The sequence below is a fragment of the Haliaeetus leucocephalus genome, unplaced genomic scaffold, assembly GCF_000737465.1.
Source record: "Haliaeetus leucocephalus isolate CR32 unplaced genomic scaffold, Haliaeetus_leucocephalus-4.0 Scaffold153, whole genome shotgun sequence".
NCBI lineage: Eukaryota > Metazoa > Chordata > Aves > Accipitriformes > Accipitridae > Haliaeetus > Haliaeetus leucocephalus.
This window is the reverse complement of record NW_010972589.1, coordinates 491,798-512,842: the sequence shown is the minus strand read 5'-3', so window position 1 is coordinate 512,842 and position 21,045 is coordinate 491,798. Positions and strand designations below refer to the sequence as shown.

Sequence of the window (21,045 nt, the reverse complement as noted above, 5' to 3'; positions counted from 1 at the left end):
TGCATCAACTCTCCCAGCTTGTGAGATCATTAAAAAAGAAAGAAATTAAGAAAAGTCAATGTTAGCTCCATTTTAGTTGCTTGCTGTCATCTAGTTTTCAAATTACTAGATAATTCTCCTTATATTTCAGAACTTTTCCCAAAAACATGAAGAAAAGAACTTTAGTTATGACTAATATTTTGTCATTTGGGATCTTTACAAGAGGTGCCAAAACTCATGATACTTGCAGCAAAATCAAGACAATTGGCAACACTGGAAAGGATGGAAAAGGTCATTGCAACTAAGTTTTCAATGCATTTACCAATTCCCTGGTCCACCTTCCTCCTATCACTCTCAGCAGCATCCCAGCACAACTTTGCGTAACTCCTAGGATAAATTCCATGCAATCCTCTTTGCTTTTCCTTCCTCTGTGCTCTCCCACGCCTCAGAGGAGCTTAATTCTGTTGTGGGAAACCTCCAGGCTGCGTTGTGGCTGTCCCACTACTCACTGCTTTAGATGTGACCTTCAAAAGTGCTGAGCACTTACAGTCCTTGCTGGAATCAGTTGGAGCACTGGGAGCACAGCAGCCTTAAAAATCAGACTGCACATATCTCAATGGATACACCCTGAAACAAAGATGCCTGAAATGAAAGAACAGTGTTAAATACATTTAGTTCTAAGGGATTTGCTTTGTGCAAATGCAGGAAGTGATGTTAGAGACAAAATAAAATCTGCTAACTGGTAGAAATATGAAGCCATCCTTTACTATCGATAAAATAAAAGCAAAGGTAGAAAATTGAAGTAGGCAAAGAAAAGAGGGGTAAAGACCATAGGAGTCAATCTCAATGAATAATTAATTGATTGTACTATTTTCTTCCTGTTTTTCAACATGTCTAGATAAAGAAAGGCATTCTCCTTGAGCTGCTTTCTTCTGATTAAATGGAAGAATTGTCCTATCAAAAAAGAACAGCAGGAATTTATTGGAAAGTGTAGCTGTTAATTTAAAACAAGTTAGCCTTCTGGAGATGCAGATTGTTCAAAGACCAGTTATGTCTCTATTGTATCTCAATATTAACATGTTTTGTCATGGCTGGTATCTACTTCACCTGGTTCTCTCCAGTTGAAGCTGAAGAGACCAGTGTGTCATAATTACTCTTTCATAACACTGTCTTTTTATTCTGCAGGAATGGCAATAAGATAGCAGGATGAACGATGTTCCACTCCTGATTGTATCATGGGAGCTTCCTCCTACTGCTGTCACTGTTCCCTAGCCTTTATTCTCCTCTAGCCATGCTAGCTATTCACCTGTCTTGTCCCCATCTCATGGTATGTCACTCTGCTAGACCACTAATGCCACTGCTTCAACCTGGCAGCAAGCAGTTCCTGGTTTTGTTTCTCAGTATGCAAGGAGAGTTGGCTCAAATGTCCTGGGCTGAAGCGCCATGTTGGGATGAGTCATTTAGTGCAGCATGTTTAAGTGTGTTTCAGGGCTGGTAACTGGAACTCCAAGCACACAACAGACTGATAGGGAATGGATGACAGGCTGGACTTCTTACACATGTGGAGCAACCTATCAGTGTCCCATCAGTGATAAATGGCCTAAGGGCTCTACTGGTGATATTTACGCACAGGCAGTACTCTTACATTAATAGGATCAAGTCGTGCCCTGATACACTGCTCCTCGTTTCCACTGTGTGTTTCAGCCAAGATCCCTCTTGTCGCTACAGGGAGAGTTTTCTTTTGACTTTGTCAGTCATTGGAAGGTGCTAAAGGATTTGCTGCACCATACCAGAGAATACCTAACTCCTGGGTTGGTTGGGTAGGTGGCAGCCTGATGGGGGTTTTCACAAAAGTACACCTCAATGAGGATACGTGCAGTGTGCCTGAACCCATCTCTTCTTTGTTTAAATTTAGCCTAATGAGCCCAGCATGTGGTGAGCAAAAGGCTCTGAGATGAAACTACTACTGAGAGCATCCTGTCTCAACCATTACATGTTTTGGGGTTGGACTGTCAGTTCAGGAAAAGAATAAGTGCATTGTTGTAAGTCTCTTAAATTGGAACAGAATGCAAGAATGTGTTTTCTCTTCTGCCTAAACCTGCACAACAGGAACAATTTTCTAGAGTATTCCAGGTCTAAAGATAAACTTCCATCAAGCATTATTTACGTTTCTCGTTTTCACATTAGCTTGTTAATAGAAAATGCCATGATGCGCAGAGAAGGTATTGAAAAGAAGTCTTGTCAAAGGAAGTTGTAGAGGAGATATGTGGAGAGCAGGTATTAGAATTATTTTTTTTTTGATGGAAGCATTTGATAAACTTTCTGAATATATCAATTGAAAAACAGCATGCCTGAAATATATTAGCATATTACTATGCTGAAAGGCCAGTTTAGAAAACATCTTCTATTTTATGCAAAAAAAAAACTTGACTGCATTTCACACTGCAGATACGTAACAGCAGCGCTACTGGTTTCCATTGTTTTCCATTTCCATTGTTTAGCAAGACATGAAAATGCATATTTGAGTTTTGTTGACTTCGAAATTACTGGTATCATGTAAAGACCTGTCATGGTTTAACCCCAGCCAGCAACTAAGCACCACGCAGCTGCTCACTCACTCCCCTCCCGCCCCCCCCAGTGGGATGGGGGAGAAAATTGGGAAAAGAAGCAAAACCCATGGATTGAGATAAGAACGGTTTAATAGAACAGAAAAGAAAAAAACTAATAATGATGATGATAACACTAATAAAATGACAACAGCAATAATGAAGGGATTGGAATGTACAAATGATGCGCAGGGCAATTGCTCACCATCCGCCGACCGACACCCAGCTAGTCCCCGAGCGGTGATTCCCTGCTCCCACTTCGCAGTTCCTAAACTAGATGGGACATCACATGGTATGGAATACACCATTGGCCAGTTTGGGTCAGGTGCCCTGGCTGTGTCTCCTCCCAACTTCTTGTGCCCCTCCAGCTTTCTCACTGGCTGGGCATGAGAAGCTGAAAAATCCTTGACTTTAGTCTAAACACTACTTAGCAACAACTGAAAACATCAGTGTTATCAACATTCTTCTCATACTGAACTCAAAACATTGCACCTACCAGCTACTAGGAAGACAGTTAACTCTATCCCAGCTGAAACCAGGACAGACCTCAGATACACTGAGCAAGAACTGAAATCCACTCAGAGCTGTCTTTGGTTTGGAACAGGTTTACTGTCGCTGAAAGCTGAGGCCAGGAGAGCCTTACTGCCAAATGTGAGTCCAGCCTTCTTGGGACAAGAAAATATTTGATCATATTTAGTTGCATTCAGTTTTTTTCTATTTTTTTAAGGTGGATAAAATGTAGGACACTTTAGCCAAAATGTCCCTGTGATGTGTTTCATCCCAGAGGCAGCTCATAGCTTTTCAGCAGTATCAGCAAAATTAAATTTTCCCACGCCATGCATGAAGACAACCTGGCTTATGAATTACTTAGTAACTAATTAAGCAAGTTCCATTGCAGTGGTCCCCCAGGGCAGGTGGTACCAGAGCCAGGGGTGGGGAAGTTTGAAGGCCATGAACAGCCTTGGGCATGACTGTCTCCTTCTGAGCGACCCTTCCAGCTGGGCTGTGCATGTAAACTGAGTGAGAACTGGGATCTTGCTACATGGTCCTCAGCATGCTGTAACGGCTTGGGTGTGCTGAACATTTTGCCTCTAGTCTCTAAGTCAGAGCAGCCTGGGCAGTGTTCTCATTTTGCAGCTGTGTTTTCTCATGCCTACGTGTCTGCCTGTACCTAAAACCAGCCTTAATATGAGCCTCAGAAGGGCAGCCCTGAACTAAGCCTGGGCAAGTCTCCATCAAAATTTGCCTTGCTACAAGGTGCTTCTTCATAGCTTCAGTCATAGCTAAGTATTAAAGTCTACCAAGAAGACCAAATCCTGCTGACACTGCTTATTGATTGTGGCCATTAGCATCTGCGGTTTCATGGGACTTAGTGTGAGTTCCATAGGGTTTACTTGAAGGTTGCTTAGTCTTAGCTATTCCGTGATACTTTTGGCCTAGGTTTCTTGTATAGCTCTCCTAATAGGCAGTATCTTCCACAGGACGTTGTGCTCTGTCTGTTGGCTGTTTCGTCGTAAGTTAAAACCCCTGAGTGCCCGGGCTGAAATACCTCATGGTGGAATATACAGATTCTGCATTGGGAAATGGTTTGTCTTTAAAGTAGTCAGTGATCTTTTATGTATCATTCATATGCCGGTATAAAAATCCCAAACTCCCTTCCCCTCATGGTGTGCTGTAAGGAGATGAAGAAAGAAATTGGCAGGTATAATTTCACTGTGATTGAATGTACCTTGTCTTAGGCTCTTCTCTTCATGCTATTAGACTTGTGTTTTCTTAAGCTTATGACCTAAATAAGACGGGAAGCCTTGAAGTGAATTTTGTTCAAGCAATGAAATTATTAACACCTTTTCAGATTGAGTTAGTAAGTAAAGGTTTAATTAGCTTGTTGCTGGTCTGGGGCCTGATTTGCCTCTGTATTGCACATCTGAAGCCCGTGCTATAAAGCGGGAAGTAATAATAGCTCTGACTGACAGGATCTGAAGGACAATGGGATTAGTTGGGAAATAAAGAGAGAACGTGCAGAGTTGGGAAATTGGTTAATTATAACAACATAGACATATAAAATGAAGTTTGGGAAAAAAAAATTAAAATTGAGGGACCACTCTAAAAACATTGCTAAATAATGTTAGAATCTTCTCTCTCGAACCAAGAATAATGAAACCACCCTCTGAAATGGAATGACGTATTTAATGAATTGATATAATTAGGGTGCTTTTGGAAATGCAGGTGTAAGTGCTGAATTGGGGTTTTTTTCTTCACAGCAAATGAATTTTTGAAGACATTCAAAGTTATTTTGTTAAGACATGACATAACTCTCTGTACTGTCTTGCATCTGCTAAGGCACCTGATAAAGTAGCAAATCAGCTGCTGAAGAGTATATATCACAGATGAGGGAAACCTTTCTGAGCTCAAAGCTCTCCTGTGCACAAGGGAACTTCTTAATATTTCTGTCCCTATGGCCTCAAATAGCAATGTGCTAAAACTTTTGAGAAACCAACTCCCTTGAAAATTCCAGCTCTAAAGTAATACAATCGGCAGAATAATATTGAATCATTATGGAGCATGTATAAGTTACACCACTAAGCCTGTATTTGCAACGTGTAGAACAGGATAGTAGGAAAGAGGAGTAGATAATGTGGACTACTTTCACTTAATGGAAGTATCTGCAAGATTAACACTTGTCTTTTGTGATCGAATCTTGTGCTCACTAGCTGAAAAACTCAACACTTAGCATCCTGCTGTTGCCAAGAGGTGTACCAGGGGTGGATTTGGTATGCTCTGTACATTTGAACCTGCTTCACAGCTATGCATGTATCAACCAATTTTATAACTCGCAGTGAATGTAAGATGGACTGATACGTGTGTGTGTGTGCTATATATATCTGACGTATGTGGACATGTCAAACATTATTTACAAGCAACTGAAAGTCATAACGCTTTCCAGGAAAGCCGGCAGCCATTACAGGAGGCAGCTTTGGGCTGCTTACTGCTCAAAGTGGTTGTGTAGGCAAGTCAGATGTAGTAAAAAAAGGTCCCCATATGTAGCATATCCCTGGCTGCAGTCATTCTCAGGGAAGGGAAAATTGTAGTCATGTCAGACTCAGCTTTTATATCTTTGGGTAGCATGCATGTCTACCAGGCTTTTGTTTTCCAGAAATCATTTTGGAATAGATATTCTCAGATAAATACAGGAACTGTAACTCACTGAGATCCTTCAAGAGTAGTGCCAACCAAAGAGCTCCCGAGTGAGGAGTCTGATAGGATGCCGTCTGCGAAACTGTAGTACAGCTCAGCTAAACTTGTTCTCTACTTCTAATCAGTTAGTTGTGTACTATTCAATGCCAGAATGTGTGCTTGTGGATGTAATTGGGCTGAAAACCAAGTAATGTCATATTCTATTTTCCTGGGTTTTGTAGCAGTTCACAGAAAGGCTTCCACTGCTGTTCCTGGGTAGTAGATCGAGCTGTTGGGCTGCTATGGTTTCAGCAAATGGCAACCGCATTGACAAGCTTAATAAGATGCATGTGTAAAAGAAAAGGAAGAATGAGAGTTGCTTATAATGGACACGAGTGACAAGAAATCTGTTATTTTTCTAGGAAGTCATTCCAACATGTGATCCAAATTCCCCAATTGTCTGGGAAGGCTCGATCTGGTTTAAATGGGCCTTGTAAATTGTTACTTCTGGGGTAGGAATTCGGCAAAGCCTGGTAAAGTGGTGTGTATCTTGCATAATAGTGCATTGCCTTCCTGCTGCTAATGCCTTGATGATATAATTGATTTAGCAATTGAATTACAACACTAAAGTAAATTAATAAATCTTTAATTATGAGCACTTCGTTAGCAAATGAATTTCTTAAACTACAACTTGATTAGGCCTGTATCAATTGACATAACTCATTAACCCATATGAGAATCCATATTAGTTATGCTTAACTTACCTGAGTGTATGAGGCAGGAGATGTTTCTCAGTATAAGTTATCAAATCACTATTTATAGTCAGTTAATTAAAGAGCAAATTACTGAAGCAGTGTAGATTTCCTACTTAGTATGATGTAGTCCCACTGATATTCAGTGAGCAAAGGATCATCCCATCACTTAATTTTTCTGTTTTGAATTACCTGTAAGTTCCTGAGAAATGGTATGATGCTGGATTTCTCTCCTGATCAGTCCTGTGCTACCATGCACTCTTCTAAAGGCCTCTTTGCAGGCTTAATTGCTGCTCAGCAGCAGCAAACATCTGCCCTTTTGTTTGAATGGGCTGGCACTACAACACAAATGTCGAACTTCTAAATCTATCGCCCTCCAGTACATCAGGCAAAGAAGAAAGATGTCTGTAATTGCTGTGGAAGCCCAGTGCCCAGGATGTGAGATTACCTAAAGGTGCTAATAGTGAAAATTAATTCTGGAAGTCAGTTTTGGAGTAATGAAAGGTGGAATTAGCAAATACTTTGCATCCTGATTAGAGTAAGTTTGAATTCATTTCTTTGTAGTCCAGTGCTGCAGCAGAATCTAATGGTGTGAGTACAGTATTCTGGTAATGAACTAAGGATTCCCAAGCAATGGCATCTGAAAAAAGCAACCTTAAGGTACTTGGCACATTTTAAATCATATTCCAAAACCCAGTAATATTGTAGCATTTTTTGTTGCTGTTGTGCAGGCAAGGTCATGCATTGCATTGTGACTCAAAAGAATATTAAAAGAAAAATTCCCTTTTAAAGAACTTCTAAAGAACTTAAAATTTAGCTGATCAGGAGACATTAAAATATCATCTGTATGGGGAAAAGCAGTCAAGTAATTCATACATAACTTGATAAAAACCTATCCCTTCTTGCACAAAAATAAACAACAAAACTGTGTTTGTCCCTACAAGCAGACTAAAAATGAGCAACCAAATAACAATGAAATTGAAACTCCATCAGTGAAGACCTGTATTCCCAAAGCTCACTTTCTAATCTGTGGGGGAAACTGTGTAGAGAATATATGGCTGAAGAGCTTTCAAATGGCTGCATAGTGCTCTGACTTTCAGACTGCTGCCAGGCACTGTACTGCTTACTAGCATTTTGTGGCTAGTCAAGAGTAGAGCTAAATGGTGTAATATGTGAATATTTTTGTTGCCACTTCGAAGGATTGGTCTTGTCCTCTACAAAAAAGCCTGTGTCCTCAGGGACACATACATTAAGAAGATTGGATTGAAGCTCTCAACATCAAATGAAGGTTGGGGAATAATAAATGGCAGTCATCATAGTCTTTGAATGTCTGTATTTGGCATATAAAGTAAAGGAAGAATTAGCATCCTGGCTTCAGGGCTCAGCTTTGAGGTATCATTCAAGAGTTTCCAGTGAAAAAATGAATTATCTTTTTTCTTATGCAAGTGTAATCACATCTGAGTGGGTTACAGCACCTTATCCCATGAGCTGATGCAGGTCATTATCCACTTGTGTTGATGTTTGCTGAGTGCTTGTTAAATATGCAGGGATCACAGCACATGGATACCTCCTGCCACCAAGCAATTTCTATGAGGTTCTTCTGCAGTACTTACAGCTGGGTCAGAATGTGTTGACTACCTCAGAAGCGGCACTCTTTTAATACCAAAGTTTCTATAGCTGCCAATTTTATATGATTGTTAAGGCTCTGAAGGTCTTACCAGAATAAGATAAAGGGCTTTGACGTGAATAATTCCATTTACTGTCCGAACCCTCTAGCAGGCGTAGCATAATCATTGCTTATCTCTATTTAATGACTCTGCAGGAGGTAAGGTGGTGCAGACATGAGTGCAGCACTCTTACTGCTGCCTGCTCCAAAACACAACTTGGTCCATGGCCATGGTCATACTGGAAGCGGTGGCCTCCAGAATATTGTCTCCTGCAGCTGCTGGCCTTGTGCAAAGGGAACCTCAGGGAGTTTGCTGGGCTTCCTCACTAGGAGAGTGTGTGTGTGGCTGTTCAGTCTTTTTTTAAAACTTTAACTCATGCTCATCCATTTCAGCCAGATGTTAATGCAGAAAGGTAGCCCTTGAGCTGTTGTAATATGCTGTATATGGCAGCTGGCAGTAAAATCAGAGGGACAGTGGTGATTCACATTGAAGAGAAATCTGGTCAAAACAATTCTGGAAGGGGAGCAAACAGATTTTGGAGATGCAAAGGGAGGGGTCCTCAGGCACCTTTGGAAAATCTCCTGTCAATGACACTATGATCACAGCACGTCATCAGCGCAGGGGCTTCTATATGAAGATGGAGCCATACACTCCCCTCAGCTGAAGAGCATCAGAGGTCTGGCATAGCATTTATACTAAGTGGTAGCTCCCATTGGGGAGTGCTGGCTCTGTCTCACAGACTGATACTACACTCCAAAGTACTGTGCATACCTCAAGTTAGGTAAAACAGTAAACACTGCTATAAAAGTCAAGGCTTTAAAGCAACTAGTTATTTGGAAATGTAAGCCTACGTTTTTTGGGTGCCGGAGAGGGTATTGTGTTAGGTCACCTCTGAGTGATAGCTCATAGCTAATTATGAGGACAACTTCATGGCTTAAGGAGGGATACAGATGAGAGGGCTTGCACAGTCCTCTCTGCTGAGGCATGAGCACTACCCAGGGCAGTGATAGCAGAGGTCAAAAGACACAGAGATCCCTGAGCACCCTGGGGGACCTACCCTGGAGGCTCCAGGTGAGATTAAATCCTTGTGCTGCTTTGCAGCAAGTTTAGCTGCTCATCAAGAAGTTGTCGCCATCTTTTATGCATACCTGAAGTGACTTTCTCTCTTCAGACTTGTGCTTCTGATCTCTAGGAGGACTCAAAATATTACGCACAAAAGTTCAGAATTACAAGTGTTCCCGTTTTAAATGTAAGGAAATGTAAAATATCCTCTAGAAAAGGCAGTTACTGCTATCTCACTACGTTATCATCGTCCTCTCAGTGTTCAGTCCACTTAACTATTGTTCATTGGAAAGGCCTTAATTTACGCTGCGTTAATGATGTGCTCTGAAGAGACATTGTGCTTTTCAGGTTCACTGAAATGTTCTGCAACTGGCTTTTCAAAACTGGCTTGAATATTCACAGTACAGCAGCTGGTGCAAAAAGTGTCATCCTTTATAACCCAAGGTCAATAGTTGTAAAAACGTTTATGTTTTACAGTTTTTACATACAGAAGAAGTTCTGCAATTAGGCTTAGAGAAGCTGCAGCATTTAATTTTTGTCCTCAGTTAAAATTTCAGGGCTGGAGTTCTTTGCTATTCCGTGCTTTATGCCAAATCTTAATGCACAGGAGGCAAATTAAAATTGCCATACGTGTTTTCCTTACCATCCCTGAGCCTGGACTGGCCAGGCAGTAAGTGAAAGCTTTTGCAGATGACACAGTCTGGGGTTTCCTCCTTTCCAGGTGAGGAGCTTCCTCTGGGAGCTGGTCCCAGTTCAGCAGTTCACCAACCCCTCTGCCCTTTAGTGCTTCCCTTTAACAAGCCAGCAGATGGAGAAGAGTCAGCGCAGCACCGGCAGCCGAGCTGAGACAGTGACTAGTTCAGGAGGCCAGAACAGGTCGGGGATTAGCCAGTGACATGTGTGCATACGTCTGGCAGTTGGGACTCACTTTTACATGAGCACAGCGTTGTTGTCCGAAAAGCGGATTCGTTTCCCGGCATGCAACGAGCCAATAATCATACACTCAGGAGAGGCATTATTTATATCATATTTGCACAAAGATGGGTGCTAGGTGGTAATTCCACAAAGCTAGCACACCCTGTAGTCCCTGTAGTTAAGCAAGCAATTTATACACTTTTAGATTCACCCACTTATTTTCCAAAGTCCTTCCCCAAAATCATTACCAGTAGTCGCTTATCTGCCACCGTTTCTATTGGGCTAAGGTTTTTTCTGCTTCGAATTAAAAGTACAGTGTTCTTTTATTCTACAGCGCATGCTCAAGGAGGTGGGGTGGGGGGGTGTAAGTCTTTTAGGTCTTGAATTGAGTCAGTGGTCGTGATCTCCCCTGCCACCTTTACTTTTCCCCTAGTTCATGCTGCTTTGGCAATCATCCGGTGCCTTCTGGGGCAGGATGTTTCCTTTTTGTCAGTCTTCAGTTCCTTCTTCAAGGGTATGCTGGCTGGCAAAGCCTGCATCGTTTATACAAAGTAACCAGGCCTACATAGTGAAACTATTGAGTAATGGTCATCCCTAAAGGACAATGCATTGTGTTTAACCCTAAATTGAGCAGTATCATCACAGTTAGGCCGTAACTCGAACATATGACTACAGCGTGACCCAGAGGCACTGCTGTGACCCTTCCTGACCTTACGCACCGCGTGGTGGGACCGGCACTGGTGTTGGGGGTCAGCCAGCGTTCCCCCACCACCAGCACTATGGCACTGCATTCATGTGTCAAGCAAACTGAAGACTGTATGTGTCATTTTAAGGCATTTCTTAGGGTCAGGAAAGATGAAGTCGTGTGGTGGGACATGGTTGCAGTCTGCTTCTCTGGGACAGTGAGTATTCTATAATTTATAGAAAACAGAATGCAGAGGGAGCCGTGTGAAATAGCCAGTAGCCTGGTGGCTAAGATGGTCCCTGGTGGTGTGAGGGACCAAAGTTAGCGTTTCTGGTCTGAATCAGACAGAGCAGAGACCTTTGTCTGAACCTCTGATGTCCAGGAAGAGCAGCAGCTGGGTTATTTTCAAACCTTTCCAGGCAAAAGTTTCATCAAACCTCTGTGGCTGACAAAGCCTCCAAACTTCTTGTTTAACCTACATTCATGTTCTAGTGCCACACTCTTTCCCTGGAAAATGCCTGATCATCTCTGTACTTATAGGGACACAACATCCCCTGTGATACAACCACATGTGCTAGGTGTAGTTTTTTACTGGCTGTGCATACATTAGATGCTCTGCAATTTACCGCTAGGCCAAATTAGCCTTTTAGTCCTTTGTAAAAAAAAAAAAACCAACATTAAAGTGCAATTTAATATTTTAATATTATACATGAATATCTCAATATAAATTAATTGACATTAGTACTAACATGATAATATTTCATATTTTTATGTGGTGTTTTTAATATTTTACATGCTTTTTATGTTTTTATTGGGGGGGGGGGCTTGTTTAAAATATTGTTGGTAGGAAGTAGTGTGTCAGAATCTACACAGATTGTGTCAATGTCATCCAACTAAAATGGTCACAGAATCATGGCAGAACAGGTCTCCCAGCACTGACAAATGCAGATGGAGTCCCATCAGCAATGTCATCAGGAAAGTAATTAGAGATCCAAGGGGGTTACATGAAATTCTCCCAATAAAGTAACAGTTTTAATCTGTTTGCTTTCATTGCAGTCTATACAGTGACTAAAAATTATCACTCATGCCCGAAAGATTTGGGTTCCATGGCATTAGGCTGAGAAGACTTGGTATCCCGTAATTCCCAGACCTATTTGAATGAAATGAAAGTATTTCTTTCCAGAGGAGACTAAACTAAAAGCAGGTATCTAGTGCATTCAGGGACAGTGTGACTATGCATTAATGCATTAGTTGACCACTTGCTTTTTTTCTCTCATATCTGAGCTTTCCTAAATGACAGTGAGTGGGAGGGATACCTTTGTCTTTCCAGTATCTTTATGCAACCTAGAAAGCCTAGACTTACCAAGGAGGTCGATGATGACAGCTGCACATGGTCCTAAAGCTGAAGGGGAGTCTTGTAGCTTCCCCAGAGATGTCTTTTGTTCCATAAACCTGGGGATTCCCTTGGAACAAGGGTTCCCAACCAGTTTAGGACCTGCTTTCTTCATAGTAGGGATTGAGCATCACTCTTTCCTATCCCAGCTGAAATGAGCTCCCTGTTCAGCTCCTGAATGACATTACCATGATTTGCCACAAGTAGTTAGCACTGTATTGCACCCATGGTTTTTTGCAGGTTTTCTAAGTTTGAGAGCTTGGGTTGCTCAGATGAGACTCTAAAATCTGTACTGACTGCGAGTCTGCCAAGGAACAGTATAGGTCCTCGAATGCAAATACTGAGTGCTCATCTGTGCAGTGGCTATTGTAACTATATAGCATTGTGTTTCTAAGTGGATGAGATAAACTATATGCAAATAGCTATCCACAGTCATATTTCTCTCTTCTTGTAAAAGCTATGAGCACATAAGGCAAACTCCATCCAGGAACTTCTCAAAGGATTTATGCATAGTAAATATTATAAATTATCTGTTTTCTGCTTCAGAGCAATGAAAAATAACAGAGAAATTAAAAGGAATTAAGCAAAGGACAGTCAGTGGCCCTGAACAGAGAAGCGGGCTTTCTTAATGAAGATCTTTCCAACTAAGAAATAGTAATGCTTGTTTTACTGTAATTCCAATTGTTTAGACTGGAGCCCCTTGAGGCCTGGGCTGTTTCTATGTATTAGTTTTTCCAGTGCTTGAAAGCAGGTCTTCATGGTTGTGACTTGGAGGTTTACAAGCTGTCTAATATTTATATCACATAAATAAAAGAAACTACTTGCAGATACTTTCCAGACCATTCATGTTAAATGCTTCTCTTCCAGTGAACCTGTGGCCAAAAGGTTTTTGCCGACATCGACAAGATTATGCTTAGCTTTGAACTCTGCAGCCTAAAAAGAGTTGAAGACCTATTGGTTTCTTTTCACTGTTTTCAGACATCAGTTAAACTGAAAACAAGGGCTGTAAATTATGGTCACCTTTGCAATGACTTTTCATTTGTGGGATAGAGATGTGATGGTGTGAAAGCACTGTTAATAATAAAAAAAAATTATTAATAACTTTCTCAGGAGCCACCAAGCAAAGTGTAAATTGATTTCTGTTTGGTATCAAATTTTCATGTGAGGTACTGTATCATGGAAATTTTCAGTCTTGTTAAAATTCAGATGACCTAAAAATAATGCTACCCCTTCACCTCTGTGCATTTTGTCATCTCAGCTGACAAATGTGATTCTTCTCGCTTTAATCAGCATTTTATAATGATTTCTACTGAAAATACAGCCTGTTGGTTTTCCCTTGTTGGCCTGTACAATGTATAGGGAACAGTGGGTTTATTTGTTGGGCTAAGAACTTGCTAAAAATGTAACAGCCACAAAAAGCATGCTTTGGGCTGAATAGCAGCACCCGCTCTCTATTTAATAGAATTTGTATGTTCGTGGCTTTTTAACCAGTTTTAAAAAACACTTAAGGAAGTGCAGCACCATTATAAATTTTCAGACCATAGTTCTGTAGACCGAAGATTTTCCTTAGTTTATGAGACAGCTGTATCATTATTGACTATAGCATTGCCATGCTATTTCATGAACCTGATTAAAAATTCCCCCAAAGAATTGTCCTTTCGGTGAGAAGACAGTGACTTCTCTGTGGCCCTTTGACTTTTGGCTGGTCTTCACCTCAAAGTTGTCAAGTAAGAACCACTGAAAATGTGTTGCTTTTGTGCTAGTTATGTGTTTGCTAGAAATACAGTGGAGAGCAGATAGGGACCAGTTATCTGTGTGGGACACTGAGTTCTCCACACAGCTGATCTGTGCTAAACTCTGAAGCACAGCCTTGAGGTGCAGAGCTTCAGGTCCTGTAGAAAATTCTCCTTTTCCCTGGTACTCAAAGGCATACTGAGAAAGCTTGGTTTATGATCACTTGAAAGCCTTAGATACCAGGTGACAGTAAGCTTCTACAGAATCCTTGTTCATCCTTGCATATACAATAGTTTATATTTAATCTAATTTTGATAGAAGAATTAAAAAAAATCCCCCTCAGGCTGGCTCTTTTTCCTCAACTTCACTTTTCAACTAGTGGTGGAAGATAGAGAGGAGATCCTCAGCCCGTAGTTTAACAATGGAATTACTTCTTTGTCAGTGAAATGTTAGCTAGGATGGGGAATTGTTTCCTCACTGAAATTACCATGTTTATCACAGTTCTGCAAAGCTGACTGCTTTTTAGTAGCTCACAGACAAAAGATGCAAACAGCATAAGAAGCCTGAATTTTACTATTTGTTTATCTGTCTTTTGAGCTTCCTTTAATTTGATGCTATCTGACTGCAAAGGAGGTTTTGCAGTTCTTCAGCAGTGATGGTGGGTCAACAGGAAAGCAGGCAAACAATTCTGCTAACTGTCCATCCATGGTGAGCGGTACAGAGAGAAAACAACTTTCAAACCCAGCTTCCAGCTTCCTCTGGGTTTGACGAGAGGGTTCAGAAGGCCCAAAGCAAGAAGTCCTTTTCTTTTCTATATTTTAGTTCCTGCTGTTGAGATGGTGCTTTACGCTGTGGAGGCCTACTTTGGTGTTTGTATGTCATTCGTAGCTCCCCAAAGAGAAGCTCGCAGGGTGGCTGCATCCAGATGGGCCTGCCAAGTAATCCTGGCTGCTCAGCAGGGTGCCACCTTCTGTGGAGTGACATGGGCCTAAAGTGATGAAGAAGGAAAGCAGCGTGAGTCCATCCCAGGAGGTGAAGATGCAAGTCCTTTTCTCTGTATAAATTGTCCTTGAAGGGAAAGTGCAGGTAAAGCTGTATCATGAAGCAGATGTTCGGATCGTGGTGTCAGCTGAAGCACTGCTCTTTTTAAGGTCAGTTTTAACTGTTGGTACAGCCCAAAGGTGCATGTAGCTGTCAATTGTTTCTTTTGAAAATTTGTTCTGCTTTAATAAGTTGGAGAAATTCCTTGTTCTAGCAAAGTCCAGAAATAACAGATGGCTCATATGTCAGGCATCAGCAAATCCTAAAGCTGTGGGCATGACCCCTGTCCATGTCCTGTTGAGAAATCTACCTGCCTTCAGGATTAGGTTGCCCAAGAGTTTGGTGTTTTCTGTAACGAGACCAAAAGTGTAAGTTCCACTTGCTTATAACATACTGTTGTTGGACTTAAAAGCTCTCTTCTGCAAAAGTAATGGAGATTTAATGTGGTTGCTGGTGTTCTTCATTGTGTTTTGGAGAGCATTCAAGCTAAGAAGTTCTAACTTTCTGAATGTTCAGTTGATGAGGCTGGGCAAAGCTGAACTGTGTTTTCTTGAAGCATTTGAGCCTTCATCATCCACACAAGTGGAAGTGCTGTTATTGATTTTGGGTGACAGTGGGATTAAGAACATGTGGCATGAGGTCAACATCTTGTCAGACTGCTATGGACCTGTGTTTCAGGTTAGCACGGAACATGACACCAGATTTTGCTTGAAATGAAACAGGTCCTGCAGGTATTGGGGTAGGTTGTTGTGGTCAAAAACAAGTCAGCCTTTTTTTTTTTAAGTGTCTGCAGCACTGTAGTTCATGACCTAGATGATTATCAGCATGAAACTGCACCTAGCAATAGTATTCTCACCAGTTTTCTTTAAGGTTTCACGCTCATCCAGCATTTCTAAAGAGAGCGTTAAGGCTTTACAGTTGAATATGAGAGGAGGAAGACTCAAGAAAGAACAGCCTCTAATAAGTGGCAGAAGTCAAATGGAGATTATACCTTGTATTTATATAGCATCTTTTAATCTAGAGCGTTCCATGAGTTAGTGAATTTATCGAACTGTTCTGTTCACCACTGCTGCTTCATCATGAGTCACTCCAGCTGGTTATCAGTGCTTAGCCCTGCTGCACAGTAATCAAAGCAAGGGAGTGGAGCTGGGATTCTCATGCTGAGGACCCTGCCAGACTTTCTAGCCAAAGAGTAGGGTAACTATGAAATAACGCTGACAAAGCAGACTGGAGACAAGGTAGACTAATAGGGCTAATGCTATTGCATGTTGCTGACTGCTGAGAGAGGCATGAAGAATTTTGTATCACTTGTGGAGCTGTTGGCATTGCTTCTTTTGATACAGATTTTTCTCACCTAGTCCCATGCTCTGACATGCTGGCTTGATATATCATCTCAGTAATGTGGGAAGACTGGGGAAATTCAGTGAAATGGCTATATTTCAGTACTGTGTCTGTCAATCACAGGCTGGAAAAAAGCAAACAGTGTCTTATCGCTATATGAAACTGAAATTCTTAATGTCCCCATGTATAGACCTGTGCCTCCATCTTAAGGCACTTCATTCCCTTGAACAGTCACGTATTTAACCTGTGTTGAGCACAGGTGTAAATCTTGCTGCATTTCACAGTGGAGAACTATTTCCCCACATTCCAGCAGCAAAGTAGAGATGAGGAGAAACAATAACAGAGAAACTTCAGTTACTGCCTGAGGAGATCTGCCGTACCAATGATGCGTTTAAGATGATGCCATTAAATTAAGTTTATATACATACAAGGAATGAGTTTAGGAGATTGCTGTGGCTATGAAGAAAAATTTAAAACTGGTCATTTAAATGTTTCAATTATTGAGTCTCCTGATGCTCTATTTCATGAGATGACTGCTCTTCTGCAAGTGGATAGAATCCTTTTCCACTTAGAAGAGATCTCAGGGACATCCCATTGAACTGACTGGTCATCTGACATTGGGAGTATTTCATGTTGTAGCAGTAATGGTGATTTCAAGTCACACTGATTGCAAGTGGAGACCAAAAAATTTTTGAGATAGACTAAGTACCTGAATGAAGGTAGCTGGTATCCTTTCTTACCTATGTTATTCTTATTATGCTTTGCATCACTGTTATCAGAACCATCATTTTTAGCTAGTCTAAGCAAAGAGATTAAGAATTGAATTTGTAAGTAAAGCTGCTTTCTTTTTGTGATGGTCTGCTCTTGGCATAGTCAGAGCACATTGACACAGCTGTGTGAGAAGACAGCAGTGGTAGTACTGGTTTGCATCTGTTTGATGACTGGTAGCATCTGTTTGATGATTAGCAAAAGAATTTCAGCTGTTAGAGCTGTCAACCTGACACCTTTGATGAGCACTAAAATAAATCTGTGCTACCAGGAGCTGCTTTTTTTTCATACCTCCCCCTCCTCCCCCCCATGCTTTTGATTGGCTTGACTCTTTGTGTCCTTGCTGACAACTACTCGCAAGGCTAATGCATTATAAACTCTGAAAAGTGAAGCAAGTGGCTGTCATTTTTTGTGCAACAGATGTTCCTGATCAGGAATCAGACAAAGGATCTCATCACTTTTCCTCTGAGCAATTTAATTTGTCTTTTCCATGGCACATGAGCCACCTCCTGTCTAGTGACTGATGTGCCCAAGTCCTACTTCATTTTAGGATCAGTTCCTTTAATCTTGCAGAATTATTAGGTTTTTTTCTGTGCCAGAACAAAGAGAGTGGAAAAAAAGGAAATTGCTTTATTTCTTACGGTGTCACCAATAATGCATCATAATGAAAAGTAGCAAAGGCCTACTTCAAAAATAGGAAACCCAAGTACTGCATTTTAAGAGAACTAGAAGGTACTCTATAAGCACTTTTTTGAAGAAATAGCAATTTAGATTTGATGGTGTTTCTTTAGCAATTGTAAAGCTCAGAGGTAGGGATAAGCAGTGTATAATCCATCAGATTCTTGAAAGTTAGTGAGGTGGAAAAATTGATATATTTTTTAAGAAAAGTTGTTTGTTGTGGATCCAGTTCTCCACTCTTTAATCATGCAAGTTGTCCAAAATGAGTAATTACTGGGGTTTTTGCTTGCTTTTCCATTTAGTTTGATAAAACTGTATCGCTGTGCTGCTGTTTTGTAGTGATGGATGGGTACTGCTGGATGTGTAAATTCTGTAGCTACTCTATAGTTAATTTCCCAGTTATTAGTCCAGCACAAGACAGTTGTTTTGCCTATGCACAGCTCCTGACTCTGCCACCTGACTGATCTAGTATACGCAACAGGGGCAGTGATTGCTCACCCTGTGAAGGAAGCTGTAGGCTGTGCCCCGTGTTCCTACCAATATCTGCCAAAGACTTGCTGGAACAGAGAGGCAAGGGAACTTGGTCTTATCTTCTGCATGTGGCCAGCCCTGTGCAGAAACAGCAGCTGCTGCTGCCCATAGAAATGGTAGTGTCCGTGGCCACAGTCACAGCTGTCAGTCCTGACAAATGAGAAAACTGTGTTTCAGGAGCTCATTGTAGTCCATCACTGGTAGAAAGAGAAACCATTCATATGACCTCTTTTCCATTTGGCAGGTTGACAGAACAGAAGTGATTCGAACCTGTATAAATCCCATCTTCTCGAAGCTGTTCACGGTGGACTTCTATTTTGAAGAGGTGCAGCGGTTGCGGTTTGAAGTCCATGACATTAGCAGCAATCACAATGGGCTGAAGGAAGCAGATTTTCTTGGTGGCATGGAGTGCACTCTTGGACAAGTAGGTATCACTGACGGTTTTCCCCCTCATCGCTCATCTTTTGTATATATATGAAATGTATCGCTTTGTTAAGTGACTGACGGGTGAGATTTGTCATTCATGACAAAATTCTTAATCGGTGCTTTGAACAGGATAATTAAGAACTTCTGCTGGTTTGATTTACTGTTGTAGTATAGCTTCAAGTCAGGCAGTGCTATAGGAAACTGAGTGTCAGTCATTGGCCTTGTACAGTAAGAGCCCAGGCTCATTACACCAGTGTTGAGAAATAGACTGATTTGGGAGAAAATTATTGTTCCTAATGTTATATGGGATTTAAAGCAAGTTCCAAGTCCAAGAAACATTTACAAATACACTTTATTCACATAGGGTAGTGCCTGGTGATGTGGCAAATAGAGACATAGGGTTGGATTCATTTCCCTGACTCTCAGTCATCCAAAAGTTAGGTGTCTAGACTAAGTTACTCTTCTGATTTCCATCTTTAGTTCAGTGGAGAGAATCAGACCGTTCCAGCAGTTGATTCATTCCACCTAAGACACCCACCATAGATTAGGATAAATTGTCTTCAGGAGATACCTGTCTTTCTCCATCACTTATCAAGAGAGTCTAGACAGCTGGCTTAGAGTAGATACCTAACTTTTAAGATGACTGAACTTAAGGCTGATGAGTCCTACCCACAGGATTGATATCTAGAGGTTGTCAGAGCCTGGTCTGCAGTGAATTCTATATTGCTGACTGGTAGCGCACTACAGTGTCCTATTTTTAAAAAGGGAAAAAAGGAAGACCCGGGGAACTACAGGCCAATCAGTCTTACCTCTGTGCCTGGCAAGATCATGGAGTGGATCCTCCTGGAAACTATGCTAGGGCATGTGGAAAATAAGATGATGATTGGTGACAGCCAATGTGGCTTCACTAAGGGCAAATTGTGCCTGACAAATCTGGTGGCCTTCTACAACAGGGTTACAGCATTGGTGGATAAGGGAAGAGCAATGGATGTCATCTACCTGGACTTGTGCAAAGCGTTTGATGCTGTACCACACGACATCCTTGTCTCTAAATTGGAGAGACATGGATTTGATGGATGGACCACTTGGTGGATCAGGAATTGGCTGGATGGTCACACTCAAAGTCTTGCGGTCAATGGCTCGATGTCCGAATGGAGAGCAGTGATGAGTGGTGTTCCTCAGGGGTCGTCGGTGTTGGGACCGGCGCTGTTTAACATCTTTGTTGGCAATGTAGACAGTGGGATTGAGTGCACCCTCAGCAAGTTTGCCGATAACAACAAACTGTGTGCTGCGGTCACCACGCTGGAGGGAAGGGATGCCATCCAGAGGGACCTTGACAGGCTTGAGAGGTGGGCCCACGTGAACCTCATGAAGTTCAACAAGGCCAAGTGTGAGGTCCTGCACATGGGTCAGGGCAATCCCAAGCCCAAATACAGGCTGGGGCATGAAGGGATTGAGAGCAGCCCTGCAGAGAAGGGCTAGGGGGTACTGGTGGATGAAAAGCTGGACATGAGCCGACAATGTGCACTGGCAGCCTAGAAAGCCAAGTGTATCCTGGGTTGCACCAAAAGAAGCGAGGCCAGCAGGTCAAGGGAAGGGATTATTCCCCTCTGCTCCGCTCTCATTGAGACCCCACCTGCAGTACTGCGTTCAGCTCTGGGGCCCCCAACATAAGAAAGACATGGACCTGCTCGAGTGAGTCCAGAGGAGGGTCATGAAGATGATCGGGGGGTGGAGCACCTCCCCTGTGAGGACAGGCTGAGAGAGTTGTGATTGTTCAGCCTGGAGAAGGGAAGGCTCCAGGGAGACCTTATAGCAGCCATCCAGTACCTAAAGGGGGCCTACAAGAAAGCCAGGGAGGGACTTTTATCAGGGAGTGTAGTGATAGGACAAGGGGCAATGGCTTTAAACTGAAAGAGGGTAGATTTAGATTAGATGTAAGGAAGAAATTCTTTACTGTGGGGGTGGTGAGGCACTGGAATAGGTTGCCCAGAGAGGTTGTGGATGCCCCATCCCTGGTAGTGTTCAAAGCCAGGCTGGATGGGGCTTTGAGCAACCTGGTCTAGTGGAAGGTGTCCCTGCCCATGGCAGGGGAGTTGGAATTAGATGATCTTTAAGGTCCATTCCAACCCAAACCATTTTATGATTCTATGCCTCTACTGGTAAATACTGTGATTAGCAGCATCCTGGCACGTAGTCAGTTATACCTGGATGTGAAGAGTAGATGCATCAACAGGCATTTTATGTGCCACAGTATTTAAACACAGTAGAACAAATTGTTGTGGATAGATAC

At 41.9% G+C, this 21,045-nt stretch overlaps 1 protein-coding gene across 1 annotated transcript in view; it reads left to right on the top strand.

The window, feature by feature from the left end:
- The window catches only part of CPNE4 (copine IV), a 192,940-nt gene that overhangs the window by 57,758 nt on the left and 114,137 nt on the right, over positions 1–21,045 (top strand). The window contains exon 2 of the mRNA XM_010562021.1: positions 18,571–18,750. Coding sequence (XP_010560323.1) covers positions 18,571–18,750 — 180 coding nt within the window. The remainder of the gene's footprint in view (positions 1–18,570; positions 18,751–21,045) is intronic.